Raw genomic sequence first — 17,277 nt, 5'->3', positions numbered from 1 at the left:
TCATGTCAATGCCAAGGTAGGCATCGCACTACCGTGCCCATCCTCACTCCAGTGCCAATCACACACTTGCTGAGCGTCCCAGCTGTAACTATCCCCCGGACTCACGGCCGCGGCGCAGGATTCAGGCAGATTTGCAAAGGTGCCAGTCTCCCTGGCAAAGTCTGATAATCGTCTGAGCCGTAGCTCATGCACCTGGGCTGCCTCGTCAGCCTCTCCGCTTTTGCGCAGCGCGGACTCAAGGTTTGCGAGACATGTGAGGTGGATCCTCTCGTCGCCTTGGCTGGCGGTTATGAGGCGAGATGCTTCGCGGAAGCAGTCAATTGCCAAGGAGAAGTCACCCATTTGATAGCCGTAGTTGCCTAGTTGAATGTTCATACCGGCTTGTTGCTCTTCGTCAAGGTCCCAATCTTTTAGTGATTGAAGACACTGCATTGCCTCCTCAATCTTCCCCTCAGCCGTTTTCGCATTGCACATTATGCCTGTTTGTAAGATTGCAAGTTCGCGGAGCCAAGGATGCCGTAATTGTGTGGCTTCTGCTCGGGTTCTGTATTGTGTAGCGACACTGAGTGATTCTGCTGTTTGGCCATGGTGCACAAGACAGTCGATGTGGTCGCAGTAGAGAATTGTGGTGAGGGAATTGGCGAATCCAATTCGCTCCTCAAAGAGAGGCACGAGAGAAGAGTAGAGTCGTGTGGAGAGTTCGTAATGATCGGAGAAGTCCTGAGACCCAATGATTTTCCAGATTCGTGTCATGGGGTGATCATGACCCAGTACAATAGGTACTAAGCCAGCGAGGTAGTTCATGACAATGTGAAGAAGGTCTTCCTTGTGAAATCGATGGAGATACCACAGGAGGAAAGCTGTGCGTACAGCGAAAACAGGGCTCTCAGAGGCGATTATCTCCTTGAGCGACTCAAATGCTGGAGTGAGGAGAGTGCTTATTGAGATTTCATCTTTTCTCATCATTGACCTGTTGACAAGACCAAAGCTGGCGACCGCACGTTCAAACAGCTCGACACTTCGGTCGCCAGGCCTTGGGCTGACACAGTCACCGTTATATTCATGGTTCCATATTCCACTGGTGATAGAGGTATCGAAGTAGTCCCTAAATAGATTGAGGACCTGTTCGACGCTGGAAATCTCCTTCGGTGGTGGTAACGAGTGGTGACTCGGTATTGGTGATGGTGTCCGACATTGGACCTCGAGAGTTGTCTGGATGCTGGGCACAACACCCGCCCTGAAGCGCGCAACAAGGCCCGGATTTCGTCGGATGTATCTGTTTATGTTATCCAGATCGACTGGCTGTCCACGAATAGTAAACTCTGATATCTTCCCTTGCGCCTCACGTTCAGTCCTCAGGATGAGAATAGCGAGGACCTCATCACTCTTGAGCTTCTTGTCAAGACCCCACTTCCAAATCCTCGACTTGTACATCTTGACACTGCAAAACGAGTCAACACCCGAGACTTTAAGAGACGAAGAGGTTTACACACGTTGCAGTGAAGCCATGTTCACGCTCGAGGACTTCCATGACCTCTTTGAGCGGTCGCTTCTCTTCCTGGTAGAGCTTCGTGATTACTGGACGTATCTTCTCCCACTCCGAGCTGGGAATACGTCTTCCAGGTGCGCAGCGAGGGAAGCTCATGTCGGTGTCGTCAGAGTCACCGGGTGACGTGCGACGTCGAGCGGAGAAGACGCTCGAGGTAGCCATCATAGCATTTTTGGTGGGTTACGTTCTGTGGTGGTAAGGCTGACTGAGGAACGGATGTAGTGCTGACGCGGCAGTTGTGAATGAGTAATTGTTAACGGAGCGAGGTCCCATATGAAGATTTATGGGAGAGGGGATGAGGAAAGACGTCACATTAAAGATGAAGATGGGGATGAAGACGAAGACGAAGCAGAGCGAGTAGAACTGGATTCAAGTAAGGTAATCAGTTAATGTTCAAGGTTTAGCATATTTAACCCTGAACCCTGTCTGTCAATCCCCTCCTCTCATCAGCGCAGCGCAGCGCAGCGCGGCACGGCACAGAGTGGATGAGGCAGCCTTGAGGGATCATCCCAGTCCGTTCCATTCAGCCCAGCCCCGTAGGGCCAGTGAGAGAGTGCCAGTACCCTACCTACGGCATAAGGTAAGATGGGCTTCAACGCGGTGTCTTTCCCCTCCCAAAACTTATTTAGCGATATCTGACCTTACATACGGAGTATGTGCTAGACTAATGTGTTATCCATGTCAAATGCGTTTTAGGGTGGGGGCCGTTTTCTCGAGTCATCCATGTCGCAGGGAACCCAGAGTCACAAGTCATGGGATACTACCTCGATCGATGGATGGACGATGTGAGTATGCCTTGCGATAATCTTGGCCCTGGTGTCTTGTGCTTATCATCGGCTTATTTTTGATCTGTTTAGTTCACTATTTCACATACAATCAACACGCATTTATTATCACCATCGTCGATCATGCAAGTCTTTTGACATTCATGTTGCATTTGTTGGTTTCATCTCTTCTTCAGCCCTACAGAAATGAAAGCCACCTACCGCCCGCCCCTGTAAACGGTGCCCCATAAGCGCCCGGCTATCTCCACTTGTTCGGGAGCGAGAGGCGCTCTAGCAGTTGTTGCTCCCTCCCCTCGCATTCATCAGGGACCGGCACCCACCTCAGCCCTCGGTCGAGTGGTCTAGATCTGGCAATCACTGCCTCCATCTAACTGATTACGGAGACTGATCGATAGACAGAGGGTTCTTTGTCAGTGGAGGCCTGAAGAGCAACATGTTTTGCATCGAGCTAAGATAGCTACGTCAACAAGCATCTAACTATAGAAGACAGTTCCAACAAAGCTCAATCTTGGTTGACATGGGGTAGTTCACAATGAGTTGATCTGAGACTCGTGATGGCGATATACGTCACTGCAGAGATATGTTATAAAACTGTAAAATTGCACTTAGAATTATGCAGCAAAACAATGGATTCTTATTACAGTCCCTCTTTGTTTTGCTACTGGTTGATGAGCTTGGGGAGTAGGAAGACATCTATACTTCCATACAACCCATAACTCATTACCAATCCGTGCAAGAACAAAATAAAATACAAAATATTGTAATTGAGAATTGGGCTGCTTCAGCTGTAGTGTTGGTGTTAGGCATAAGCGTGAGAACTTTGAACGTGAATTCTATTCCGGAGGTCTTTAAGTTCGTTAATTCTCTCAAAAATGAAAGTTAGAGGATCATAAGAAATACCTATCAAAAGTACATTCTTGACGATATCATCTCCATGTTTTAATTTGGTTGTTGGAGCTATTGGACGTCCTTCAGGTAACAAATAGGGCACTGCTGTTTGAGTCCGCGACCGAACCAATTAATAATAAGCTCACAGTTTGGTAGCCCATCTCGGGATACCACAGCAGGCTCTTTTATCATTCGGCGTTGCCACCATCCTCGTCTTGTCGGGAGATATCTACAGCAGTCCAGACACCAACTCCACGCCCGACTTGGTCGACCACGAGCGTCCCTTGGCCGAAACCTCCGGAGTAAATCACACATGTTCAAACATGAGCATGAAGCTACAGTGCGTGAAGAGTCTGGCCTATTCCAAGTGGCCATGTGCGATTCACGGAGAGGTACAGAAAGGCTACACAGCCGTGAAGTTGCGAGTAAACTTTTGCAGGTCATCGCTAACATGATCTTGTCCACCTGCGGCGCTTGATCGAAGATCATGGTAAGAACTTCAGGCGGCAGTTTAAATAGTAGAGCTGAGACTGAAATACTCTCTGTATTAATCTGGAAGAATGAGTTACTAGTACACAATCGTTGGTTGAGGCTTGTACATACTGTTGAAGGGACTTTGAATGGAGTTGTAGAGCGACAGGTCTTGGGAATTGATGCCCCAGGTCTACGTCTGAGCTGAACTGGCATGGCTCAGGCTATTTGCAGGATATATTGATGCCATATAAAGTATGGAGGGAGCTGATAGGCATGAGTGCTTCACTTGTGAATGACGGGGAATTGGAACAACTTAATACTCCAACTGAGGTCATCGACTACCTCTTGAAATGCATGATGGCAGGACGTTCGGATGCAAAATCGCTTCCGTTGTCGCGTTGAAACACAAGTTTAAATGACCCAGTCATTTCAGCATTAATTGACTGGTCGAACTCTCTTATACTTAAGAACAAATCCTTCTTTATTAATTAATGGCATTGTCCGATGGAGCCAAGTAAATCGTGGGCTTGCTTGCACGCCAAAATCACCTGGGGAACACCTCGCGCGCTTCTGATTGGGCTACAGGTCCTTAATTGCCCGCTCCACCCCGCGACGCCAGACGCGTAAAGTCGCGTCTCCCTCCTATGCCTTTTGCCAACCGATTCCACTCCTTGGGCAGTTTCCACTCCATCGATACAGATACTCAACAAACAACGAAATCATGTTGCGGCAAGACTTTAACCGAATCGACCCCAAGAGGCGAAATGTCGTCGACCATCGCAAGAAGCAATTCGCTGCCCCTACATACAAAGATCTCGACTATCCTCATCGTCTCAACTTTTACACAGATCCTCCCACAGCGGATATCACCCTCGAGCAATTTGAACAATGGGCCATCGACCGACTACGAGGTAGGCTGCTGAAAATTGCAATAATGGGCGTATCTAATACTCGGTAGTTCTCGCTGAACTCGAAGCATGCTCGTTCCGCAACAAGACTCCTGCCGAGACTGCAACACACATGAAGCCCATCCTCAAGAAGCACCTTCACCTCGAGGCCAACAGCTCAGGCTCCAAGAAGATATTCGAGCAACGCCAAAAAGACCACTACAGCCATTTTATCCTCCGACTTGCGTTCTCGTCTACTGAAGACCTGCGCCGTCGATTCACCCGTGTCGAGACGATGCTTTTCCGCCTGCGACTCAATGATGACGATCTCGCCGAGCGATCTGCCTTTGTCAAGACTCTTGGCCTAGACTGGTGCGAAGACGTAACAGATGAGGATAGGAGGAAGTATGCTGCGGAGCTGGCCGCCTTTGCTAGCAACCGAAAGGGCGAGAATGATGATGATACATGGTTCAAGGTAGACTGGGAACGAGTTCCCGAGCTCATTGAGAGCCGAAGAGTGTTCTTGAAGGCTGGAAAGGCGTTTGTGCCAGGCCGAGAACAGGCTGGCATGGTAGTCTCGGAGTTCAGCTCGCGACTGGAGCGACAACTTGAGGTACAGCATCTGAAAACTCTTTGCCAAGGTCTGAACTGACAGTGTCTAGTTGACTGCCCGTGCTCTTCCTCGACTTGACGAGGATGACCGACTCACACCCATCCTCAACCATCTTTCCAAGAACTTCATCACCCCCGACGCATCTTACATGTCCAGCACAGCCGCTGTGCCCGGTGCCGAGATCAGCGCTGCCAACATCGACAACTTGTCTCAACACTTCCCAGCCTGCATGTCCCACTTGCACCGCTCACTACGTCGAGATGCTCATCTCAAGCACTATGGTCGACTGCAGTACTCGCTCTTTCTCAAGGGTATTGGGCTCAACTTGGAGGAGTGTCTTGTATTCTGGAGAAAGAGCTTCCACAAGATCACAGATGACAAGTTCAACAAGGAGTACCGATATAACATTCGTCACGTTTATGGTGATGTAGGTGGTGATTCCAACCGAAGAGGAGGTGGTTATAGTCCATTCAGTTGTCAGAAGATCCTTACCGAGCATCCTCCTGGTCCTGGTGAGGCCCACGGATGCCCATACCGACACTTCAACATGGAGAACCTCTCAGCACTTGTCCAGGCTATGGGTGTTAATGATCGCTCTGTTCTCCAGGGCGTTAAAGAGGATAAAGACAAGCAAAAGTTCCATATGGCATGTAATCGGTAAGTCTATGCCCATGCCTTGAATGACATATGTACTAATTGCGATCGCAGTGTATTTGAGCATCTGCACAAGCAAGAGATCAAGAGGGCCAAGGATGAGGGCGTCATGACACAACAACAGCTCGAGACCATTGTTCACCCCAACGAGTACTTCAAGCGCAGTTTCCTGCTGAAGAATCTCGGGAGGGAGACGGATGTAAGAATGGAGGGTTGATAGCTTCACGGTCGTTGGTTTACGGAAACATGATGTTTGGATATAATACGTTTGCATGTCTAACTTTGTAATTAAGGGATGTGGGGATTGGGTGTAAGGCGTTGGAATAGCCTTGGTGTGAGCATGCACGGAAGCACCTGGGTATGTAATCGAGAAGACAATCTCGGTAATCAGAAATCGAATATTCTTAGAAGCAGCATAGAAGCTCGCCCGTTGACCGCCGGGTGCACGCAACAGCCCTATAATGCTCAAAATAAGTCGAGCTACACATACGCCACAACCTCACTGTTTCGCTCATTGTAAGGGTTCTCTGATCTTCATGTACATCATCCTCACCTCAGTCTATTCCCGCTTGGTGACCGTTTCGCCAGAAGAACCCATGTCAAATACCGCAAAAGCAAACCGTTTAGTAGTTTTTACCCTCACAGGCGACGTCACGCACCCATGTCAGTGTTGTTTTTTATAGACCGCCCTGTTTTTGGGACTGCTCGATAACGTAACGTCGGTGTCGTGGTGGCCTGCACGATGAGGTCAGAGGACGGGATGACGAAAGGGGTGGGTCATATTAGAATGAGGGCATTCGCAGGGTCTTTGCGGGAAGATGCATGTTGTCGATGGTGTGTACGTGTTTGTGCAAGGGAATTGCACGGAAGGGAGAAAGAACCCCTTAAATCCATGCTCTTGATGTTCTGTTTCTAAATACGTGTTTCCTTTTACTATTTTTGAGTTTGGGATCTCGGGGGGCTTGAGCCTGAAATGGAGAATATCTGATCTGATCTTTTGTGATGATCGCCCGTGCGTTTAGTCCTCCACCAGAAAAACTTACACGAGATCCATTTCTTTTTTTTGTTCTCTCCTCTTCCAACATTCAGGGCCATGACTTGAGCCCTTTTTCTCGGCGTTCTTTTTCATTTCGGTGTGGCTCCTGTCACTGTCACCGCCATGACCATGTTAATAAAGGGAGCAGAGAAAACCCTGGACGCATGAGAAAACGTCATCCCTTGCGGCATTCAATGTGAAGCTAACTCGCGTTGGAGTTGGCGCGCGGGGACCCTATGACATCTGGCTGCATAGCTCACGGGCGCAACCGTTTTCTGGTTAGACGGGTGAATGTGTACTGTATGGATGGACATGACCTGTCGGGGGGGGTGTAAGACGGGTTAAAGAAAGAAAAAAGCGCTCATTTGCTGCACGGGAAGACTGAGAATCGAGGACGGTGATAACATCACGACACGACGTTGCTGTGTGCATGGGGGCTCGATAATTAGACGGTTAAATCGGCATTAAGACGGAACTGCTCATAGTCTAGGGAATCACTAAAAGTGTTATTTCCTTCGGACGGATCGGCTTCGGGATGTTTGTTGCCATAACCTTCAGATCCGTCGATGCCGCTTCTGCTCTAAACGGACGACATGCCGAGCGAAGGCCTTGAATCAAGTTCGGGGGGTCGGGTCCAGACCGGTGAGTGAAGTCTCACTATCTATCACGGATGAGAAGGACTCCGGCTTTGATTGTCTTGTAGCCTTGTAAGAATGATCAATTGTCTCTGCGTATTGCCTATCTTCTAAGACAAAGTGACATTCAGTGCATTCTACAGTACATACTGATCCAATGTAAGGCAAGACAAGGGGCTCATTTTTTGTCTCACGTCTCATGCCAAGGAAAAGGCCAACGACATGGCAGCCTCATAATTGCTGCATGTCAGCTTTTGGAGCGGGCGATACGATGGATAGACCAGCAGGCTGGGACATGTTTTTCACACTTCTACTTCCGTATGTCGTAAAATACATACCTACCTACCTACCTACCCTGGCTTCACTGCAACCCCTGCGGGTCGATGAGATGCTATTTCGAGCTTGGTCAAGAGCGGTACTGAAACCCTGGACTGCAAGTTGAGCAAGGAAACGCAAGGCACACGAGCAGGAAATAAAGCTTGGCACGGGGACTTTGAAAAGGTGCTCTATCTTGGTGTTAGTGCAGCTGCGAGGTCCTGAATCGCAGAGGAATCAAGAAATGACCATTTCGAGCAATTCGTACTCCGTAGTCTCGGATTGTTAGCCTTCCGGCATTTAGACCCGTTGAGCCACCGCCGCTATCTTATTTCCTTTATTTTTCGCTGCTGCTGCCTTGAAGCTTTGATGGAGCCGAGGATGGCGAGAGAGCGGGGAGTCGGGCAGTTCTTGACCAGAGTCTCGAGGAGTCTAGACCTGCATCTCCTCTATCTGAAGGATAACGGCAGATGCAGCTACGCAAGCCAATGTTACATTCCAATCCACTCCAGTCGACTACCGTAGCACTTTTGTAGACGCACGCATCTCCTCAACTGCCGCTCCAAAGTCAAATACCTACAAACTCCGTCTTGTTCCTATCAATCTGCTGCAGTACTACAGGCGCGTTGTGCGGCAGGAGGACAAGTCGTACATTAGCTCGACTCGTCCATATGTGCTTTTTTTAGGCCACATGCATCCATCCATCGTGTGGCTGGGATGTTCTGAAATGCCTATAACAGTTACGCTCGTGGCTTGCAAAGCTTGCAGTAGCGTGAAAACGGTGCTGGGTAACTTGCAGTTAGGCTATAAGCTATCATGGTACCTTTTACGGATAGCCCACGGCACTCATACTCAAGACTCCACTGTTTGCGTCTGAGGTGCCGCACGCGAACTGACATTGACTTTTGATGGTTGGCTGGGCAAACCTAAGCTGTGCAGTCGACAGCTGAAGTCTCCAGCTACGATTTCTAGGGGCGAGCACAAGTGCAAGTGCAAGTGCAAGTGTGACTGGACTGATTGAGTTTCAAGTGTCATCGTCACACGGACATAGGTAGATATTACATAGAGTTTATGCAATGATCGCAAGCCAATCTGCATGTGAGTGCGGCACCACTGCACTATTGGATCGATTGGTCTTGGCCTTGTTTCTCAGGGCAGGCACTCATATCCATGTCATGTCGCGTCGTCGTAATCTCGACACATCTCCGAGACGGCTCTAGACCGCGACGAGTGGGACAGTGGGAATAGCCTCACAGAGGAGTAGAGAAAAAAAAAATGCAGATGCAGCTGCAGCTGCGGGTGCAAGATATTGAATGGAACTTGAAGACTCCACTAAATCTGCAGAAATAAGCAAGTAAACCGAAATAGTGGAGTTGCTCTGGGCTCTGTTAAAAACCCTAACCGAGGAGAATTGCCAAAGCCGGGATAAAACCTGGAGTGACAGGCGGAGAAGAGCAAAAGGGAAAAGATAGGTCTTAGAGTCTCAGATTAAAGTGAAAGTCAAAGAGAAATGAGTCGAAGCGAGACCGCCATGTCTCCATTCCCAACTCCGCTCTCATTCCTATCGATGAAGCCAGACTCAGACTCAGACTCAGACTCAGATCATGAGAACTCTCTCTCTCTCTCTGTCTCCATACGCATCTAAAGCCCCCGCTTGAAGAGAAATGATTACGGAAAAGTTGGGGAGCCAAGACGTCAGCGGCTGGTATGTGACCTTTTCGGCAGCCAACATTGAGTCTGCTGTTGAAATTCCTCTTGGGCAGTCTCTAATTGGTTCTGAGAGGGGGAGGGTAAAAATGGCAATCACCGTTTGAGAACGAAAGAGCCAATGGCAGTATTCCCGACCCTGGTCGGATGTACATAGATACGTGCTAGCAATGCCAGAGACGGCACGTAAAGTAGCGCCGAGGGCTGCTGTAGTAGCCTGTAGTTAGACGGACAGTGAGTGTTAGAGATCAGGCGTCAATGACCACCAACTACATGACCGACACGCAAGACACAGATGAGATTAGTACGAGAGCACAATGCACGAGACACAATAACATGGTAAAACACGATATGATATGGCAATTTCTGATAAATTGTTTGAATTAGTATATAGACAAATAGCCTGCCCAGGAAGCTAAATCCGTGCCAGGCACCAGGCCGTGGACTTGCGTGTATCCACCACGATGAATAGAAGCGAACAATAGCATCCAAATAACCCCAAAAATATCCAAAGCGCCCGGCGGCAGTAAACAGGGTATCCGTGGGTATACAAGAAGAAGAAGAAGAAAATCCGATAGTGTGACAGTGTTATATATCCCATCCTAAAGAAAACTCCAAACATCCAAGGTCGTCAAATAGGTACACAAAAAAATGGTGGTCATGAAAATTGACAAGACAGCGCCTCAAGTGGTATCCATCTCACATGAGGCAGTGAATGCAGTCTTTATCTTTTGGAGGGGCTGATCACTCGCAGGCTGGGCTGGGCTGGGCTGGGCTGGGCTGAGCTGAGCCTGACAGGTGCTGATCCGGAAGCTGACGGGTACCCATACATTGATGCCGGACATGCCGCACCCGATCACTCGAATGTCCTGAACCTCAAAAAAGGATGGGAATTGGTTCCTGAGATTTGCAGGTGCTAAGAGGGTGGGTTTTGCCGGTATCGTTGGGTTTTTGCTTCGGTTGTTGTTAAGAGGGTGCCAATTTAGGTCGTCCTCGCATGTTGATGTTGATGGTCAACTATGCTTTGTGGCGATATATGGCTTTGCTCTTGGTGTTGATTGGGTATGCCAAATGCAAGAAATGGCTGGCTGACCCTAATGGCGGAAGGGGGATGTATTCATGCGGCACACTGGGGGTTAAGAGCCGAATATCATGTTTCCTTTGCGCCGAAAAGGTGGTTGTTGTGTGTTGGCTGGCTGGCTGGCTGGTTGGCTGGAAGAATCATTGAATGCTTTGGGGATTAACCGTCCATGTCGCAATGTGATTTGTTTCCCTCCACCGAGAAAGAAGAAGAAAAAGCTGAAAGTAATTCCGTGTGTTACTCGTGTTCAGGCCTTTAGTAGTTGTGTGTTGGTTGATTCATTTATTTGTAGCCGACCATCTTTGCGCAGCGTTCGCAGTAGTAGAGGTTGTGTGCGATGCGAACCATTCCCATGGTGCTGACGTCGTCGGTGGAAGTAGCCTCTACTGAGCGAGCGCATCGCATGCAGCGAAGAACCTCGACAGAGGCGATAGGGAGGGCGATTGAGTCCATGCTGTATCTGTGTCCTGAGCTGGAAGAGTCTGAGTCGGAGCCTGAAGAAGGTGTTGATGATGTTGAGCTGGTTGATCCAAAGTGGTGGCTTGAAGGTCTGGCAGACATGATGATGGAGACGAGGTTGGAGAGGGCAGACAGGGCGGGTTATAATATAGATAATTTCTGAGGGTGATGTACCGCAAGGGGCAGGCAGGCAGGCAGGGCAAGGAATAAGAAGAAGGAAAAGAAGCTAAAGCCTTTTTTTTTTGTTTGTTTCAAGTGGATGGGGATGTGCTGGCGCCTTGGTAATGTAATTGCTTTGCTGCTTTGTGTTGGCTCTTGCTTGAATGCTTCGCCCTCAAGGGGACTGTGCTGGTTAAGAAGGATTGAAGAGCGACCAGGGGCCTAGCCTCTTGAACTCTGGAGCCTTGAAAACAAGCCCGTCCGGGGGAGGGGGGTGTGTCTTGTGTTTTGTCTTGACCTGTCTGAGCCTGAACGGGACTGGGCACTGGGGACCAGGGAGGGCGAGCAACGCTGCTCACGCCACGTCGTATACGTAGACGACGGACAGACAGACAGATACGGTAGATACGGTACGGGCGGACGGTACAGTTTCGAACTGTAGCACAGGTGGCTGAGGCTTAGTCTGGTCGATTGCAGCTGGGCACCCCTTGTGTGTTTATTTGAGTGCACAATCAATCAATCGCTATCACTGAAGAGAGCCTAGAATGTACTAGGCTATTGTATGTATCGTATAGAGTTGAGTCGAGTCAAGTCGAGTCGAGTCGTATCGTGAAATTCGTTTCATAAAAGGGATGTAGGTTCTGGATCCAAGGCGTTGTTCTGGGGGGGGGGGGGGGGGGGGGGAGAGCAGGCCTTTTTATCAAAATGGCTTTTATTCTTTTTCTTGAACCTGCTAGCAATTGGATGCAACACACACACATATAGATACGCGCACCCAGAGAGAAACAGGGCAGTCTCAGTATGTATGTGTGGTTTTTTGGGGGCTACGTAAGTTTCGTCCCCTTGGTCTCCTTTAGCTGTGCTGCTGCGGATCGACGATTTAACTGCTCGTCCACGGAGGTGTCTTGCAAGACGGCGTGGTGCGGAGTAAAGATCGGCAGCGGGTCGAAGAGAAACAGCAACAAGACATTGTGCCAAGCCCAAGAACGAGCAAAACGGAGCGTCCAAGTTGTAGCACACGCCCCTCTTCAAGGCACCAGCTTTCAGTTCAGTTCAATTCAATTTGAGTCCTGGAAAAAGATACATGCATACTTTGCATCTGCGGCATATGCCAGCACCAGAAAAAGCTGAGCTGTTATCTAAGACTGCTCTCGGTGAGGGATAATTGTCTCAGCAACCATACACAAACTCTCGAGCTGTTGAGTCTTGGCTTGAAACTTGGCGTTGAATCAACAGAGCAAGCTCAGGTTCAGTCAAAAACGGAGGAGGCAGAGGGAGTGAGAGGAGGGGCGTGGCTTGGCTCGAACCCAATACCAGAACAGGCCTGGCCGATGCAACGTCAGGTCTTGGGTCCTGAGTCCTGACCAGGCGAAACCCGTCCATCTCCATCTTGTCCGTTTAGTTTACATTTACCCCTGTCGATTCATCTGAGATGCTCCGTTTTCTGTTTTGTGTTGGGCTTATGCGATCTATCGGGGCTTACGGGATCATCACTAAATCTCGAGACTTTTTGTTTTGGCCTGTGATGATTGACCTGGCGGGTCAGGTTATGCTGGTGAGGCATCACGCTGTGTCTAATTGATTAACCGACTCTACGGAACTGTCCAGAAATATTCTGTTATTATCCCCTGCAGCGCCCGTGATTTAACCTCACGCCCAAGTTCGTCCCGTTGTGAGGCTGGCTGATGTCTCGGATATGCCTGTATGTACTGTACCGTCCGTACCTCTTACAGAACTGTATGTAATATTGTCACGGCACGGGAGGAACCAGCTCATAACTGCTTACGACGACAACGGGGCACAGCTTCAGAGACAAAAAGGTACAGCGCAATATATTCATGCATTGTTTGCTTTTTGGCAGCAATCTATGCATCTACCGCCTTGTTTAACCCAGGCACGAAAAAAGGAACAAAAATGCAAATGCAGATAAAGCTTGTTGCATTATTATGTAGATGTCTTGTTGTCAATCGTTGCTCTGGGCTCCCGTAACCGGGTCTTCCTTGCACAATGGGAACTTCCTGCAAATTAGATTGCAGAGTCTTGTGTTGATGAAGCTTCTAGCTTCAGGGCCCAAAAGTCTGTGCAAAAAGACCCTGTGCCTGTGCTGTATCACTCTAGCTTTTCACCTCCTGTAGCTTGGACCAAGATGAGTTGTCCAGTGTTGCTCTGGCAAGATGAGTCAAATGTACGGTATGTAAGACGTAGACGGTAGTGAGACAATTCAAATGGTCCGCCTCATGAAATTGAGTTCACCGTTAAAATAACCCCGGATCGGCCAGCTCAGCCCAGCAAGGAAGGGCACGAAGCCACAGGGATCAATTAGGTAGGTAAATAAAAAAAAAAAAAAAAAAGGACATATCGAGCTGACTGCGTGCGCCCGTCTTCCGCGGGTGCCTGCTGCAACTGATTGTCAAAGTGACGGGCTTTTCGGCTTGTACGGCATGCGTATGCCATGGTGATTGATAATGGATGGCGGCGCTTGAACCGCGCCGAAAGGCCGCGCAATTGATACAATAAGCATACATTGCATCTGTCACATTTAAACAATGGCGTTCGCGTCGGGCGGCATGTACATTACAGCACGGAGTAGATGTGATGCAGTATTTAACCCTTGTTGTGCGGCCAACAGCATATGAAGGGCGGCTCTTTGGATGGAGTCTTGAATGCTAGGGCGGGTTTCACGCATATCGCGGGAATCCGATGGGAGAGAGAGTTTGTTTCTGTTCTCCATCCGCTGTCAACGCATGAATAACTTTGAGAGAAACAAATCGGCATCGTTTCTCAACACATGAAAGAGTCGCTATTGGGCGCCCGCCGAGCTTCGATTGTGACAGGATTGTAATTTGCAAAGTTTTGTCCTCGTATGGAAAGGCGCTATTGGATTGCTGTCACTTACAAGCCTCAATCCTGATGCAACGTAGACAACCCAGCCCAGCCCAGCCCATCATCACAGAACAGAACAACAGAGCCGCCCGCGACTACGGGCACCACCACGATCTAAGCACCGGGGTGATCCAATATCCACAGGGAGGAAGATGAGCAGAATGCTACATACATACAGGGCAGCACACCGCGTACCCGGGGAGTCGGGTCGTTCAGTTTTTCAGGGCTGCAACGCTGGTCTTACGGGCGGGCTCCAGTATTTTGAGGTCGAGCTTGAATGAATGATACTCCGTACAGAAGAGATGATGGACCCCTAATTCTTTTTGAGGGCTGACTCTGACCGAGAGCGAGAGCGAGAACCCTGTCCTTGCATGATGAGCCTGAACCGTTGGATTGGGCTCTGAGCTAGCGTTTAGTGTACCCAGAAATAGAGCATTGTTGGAATGCGTAAATTGGCGTGTTGGGCTTGACAGTGAAAAGTCCGCTGCAGAAAGTACAATGCTGTAGAGTTGAGTTTCATGGTGTTTATGACCGCTGCTTCTTTGCTGTCTTTTGGCAGTGGATCGTGTTGGGATCCATGAATTGCATTGCTATTTCGGGTGCATCTTCCCGCCCTTTGGTTTCTTTACAGGGCCCCTTGCCGTGACTCACAGGGACCTTGTGAAGCTTTGTTGTTAACATGCAACTGAGCGAGGTGAGGGGAGTGGTTAACGAGATATCACAGTAAGCGGTAAACGGAGTTAGCGAACGGAGATCTTGGCAGGGCATTCCGTTCCGGCGTTTGGAGTCAGCCTCCAAAACAGTCGTAGCGCCATCGGCCACTCCTTTGATGACACAGCCAATTTCCGATCTTCAGGGCACAGAGACGAAAACCTTGGTCGGGCCATTAGAACAGGATCGAAGGACATGAAAGCTTCGGTTTTTTACTGTCTTGTTCTGTGCCTTCTGTCCCATGACCCAGATCCCACTAGTCGGAGATGATTCCGTTCCAATGGCGATACAATCTCGTCGATTCGCTTCACGGGTGTGGGTAGAGTCCAGAGCATTCTAACGAGATATCTGAATGTTCTGGACGGGAATAACGACAGATGACTGGCTCTGGAACTGTCTGTCACTCTCCTGATACATACATGTGTCTTTTTGTTGAGCATGAAAAAGAAAGACATGGCATTGCATGGACACATTGCATTGCAACGGACAGCCTTGAGCATCTCGATGTCGTCCGTTACGGCTTCATTGGATTGGTCCTCAAAGTCGCAACGTGTTTTGCCAAGACCTTGAAACAGAGTGTAAAGCACCATTCACGTTCACGCTATCACACCCGGCCGAGTCGTGCCAGTCACATCCGGCACGGCACTCGAGACAGGCAAAAGAACCCCCATGACTCCGAGGGCCATCGGCATCGTACTGTAGCTTGCAATCGACATCGTGAGCTTCCTTCACAAGCACCGGAGCTTCTCCGTCAACCTTGTTCTTGTCAAGGCTGCCTGCATGACCCCGTTGGCGATGGCAATACTCTGCATCTCATCATGATCCCTAAAAGCGAAATTGAGTTACTCCCGATCGCAGTAAATAATCGTCGTCTAGCCAGCAGTTCCGAACATCGAGAACTTACCTTATAGTAGTGTGTGATGGAGCAGTCAATAGCCGTCTGGATGATGCAATCTCCATCGCACGCGCGTAATTCATCCCTCGAAACATGACACAAAGGAAGCGCTTATCGCAAAACTGACGTCGACAGTTACGCAGCACCCACGTGCGATTGATACCCTCTCGATGCCCGGAACCAGACTTACTCATCGGATCAGCGAGTGAAACTGGAGACGTAGTTTGATTGATCGTCGGATTGCCGGGACTGGGCTTGGGCGGGAACGCTTATCAGAACCCGCGATCGTCTATCATTTTTCTAATTTTTTGCCTTTCGATGGTCCCGATGAGAAGGAAGATAGATATGTGGGGTTTTAGACTAACGTGCGTAGTAGGTAGGGGGGATCTTGATTGATTCATCGAAAGATTATCAGCCAAGTCAGCTCAGGTGTGGGATGAGAATCTGTTTGATCTTCGTTACAGAGGAATTAATCATCGAGATGTGTTTTGAGTAGACTGGTTGAGTCGTGTCGAGTCGTAGATAAAGGCACACTGCACTTGTCTCATCGCGATCGATCAGCAATACGAGTGAGTGGTGTCGCTCCGTTCAGCCCTTTGGAGAGACCGTTTTAAACTGGATTGATGGGTCAGTCTAGAGTTTGAGATAGACAGAGCCATCCACATCGTCCAGACACAAAACGGCGGCCATTCAGTGGTGGTTTTGAGCAAATGCCCATGGCCATGCCACCCACAATTCCCATAACCCGATTACCAATTGCCCATGGCGCTACACACAACAGGCACCCCCTCAGGACGCATTATCATCGAATGGAAACTCTCTCAGCTTAGTTAGTGTATGTACAGTACAGTAGTGAGTAGATGGGAAATGTTCCTGGGAGCTAACGTTAGGTAAGACCCTTTGTTGTAGATCGATCTGGAACACGCTCTGAAAACCCGCCCTCATCAAGTGATGGAGCCACATCGAGATGGCGACGCCACCGGCCGAGATGCTCTACCAAACCTTCGATGGGCGTCCGTTTTCGTTATAAACAGTCAGAGAGTCCTCCCGTCCGGAGCTGCTCCTGGGAACCAATGGCCTCTCTCTCTGCACAGATATCGAGATGCTCGCTTTTTCCCACATGGGCATATCCATATTCAAATCACAATTCTCCATCTCACAGATTTACGATGGAGGAATGGAAATGTATGTAGCCTCGCCTCATCAATGCTGCAAGGGGATCGAGACGGAGATGCTCTAAATCGGGGATATGGATGACCCTTTTCTTAATTCTCACCCCGTGCACAGCACGCCCTTTCCCCTCTGCTCCGTTTTCTCATTTTGCCTATACTACAGTGGGATAGAACCTTGCGCGTGTCTGTTTTATCTGATGCGATAATGGCATCCGATGCATGCGATACGATACGATGCGATGCCGCGGCAATTCTAACGTATCTCCCATGGAGCCCGATGCATGGCGCTCTAATTAATCAAGCTCCCCGACGGATGCGACGGATCAGTCGTCAGTGTCTTCTTTGTCAGACGATCACGAATTGCTTGGCAAGCC

The 17,277-nt window shown here is 49.3% G+C and overlaps 3 protein-coding genes across 3 annotated transcripts; 1 reads left to right on the top strand and 2 right to left on the bottom strand.

The window, feature by feature from the left end:
* J7337_010579 (uncharacterized protein) lies at positions 1-1,711 on the bottom strand (the record flags this gene model as incomplete). The annotated part of the gene is made up of 2 exons (XM_044828155.1): positions 1-1,441; positions 1,494-1,711. The coding sequence occupies 2 exons, from the start codon at positions 1,709-1,711 to the stop codon at positions 1-3; spliced, it is 1,659 nt and encodes a 552-aa protein (XP_044676709.1).
* A 2,706-nt stretch (positions 1,712-4,417) lies between these two features.
* Positions 4,418-6,067, top strand: J7337_010578 (uncharacterized protein; the record flags this gene model as incomplete). Its single annotated transcript, XM_044828154.1, has 4 exons — positions 4,418-4,607; positions 4,655-5,196; positions 5,246-5,853; positions 5,905-6,067. 4 exons carry the CDS (start codon positions 4,418-4,420, stop codon positions 6,065-6,067), a joined length of 1,503 nt encoding a protein of 500 aa, XP_044676708.1.
* Positions 6,068-10,906: 4,839 nt separating this feature from the next.
* J7337_010577 (uncharacterized protein) lies at positions 10,907-11,185 on the bottom strand (the record flags this gene model as incomplete). The annotated part of the gene is made up of 1 exon (XM_044828153.1): positions 10,907-11,185. The coding sequence occupies one exon, from the start codon at positions 11,183-11,185 to the stop codon at positions 10,907-10,909; it is 279 nt and encodes a 92-aa protein (XP_044676707.1).
* Between the last annotated feature and the right edge of the window lie 6,092 nt (positions 11,186-17,277).

This window comes from Fusarium musae, chromosome 8, assembly GCF_019915245.1.
Source record: "Fusarium musae strain F31 chromosome 8, whole genome shotgun sequence".
Lineage (NCBI taxonomy): Eukaryota > Fungi > Ascomycota > Sordariomycetes > Hypocreales > Nectriaceae > Fusarium > Fusarium musae.
Note: the sequence above shows the minus strand (reverse complement) of the source record. Positions and strands in the feature narration are given on the sequence as shown.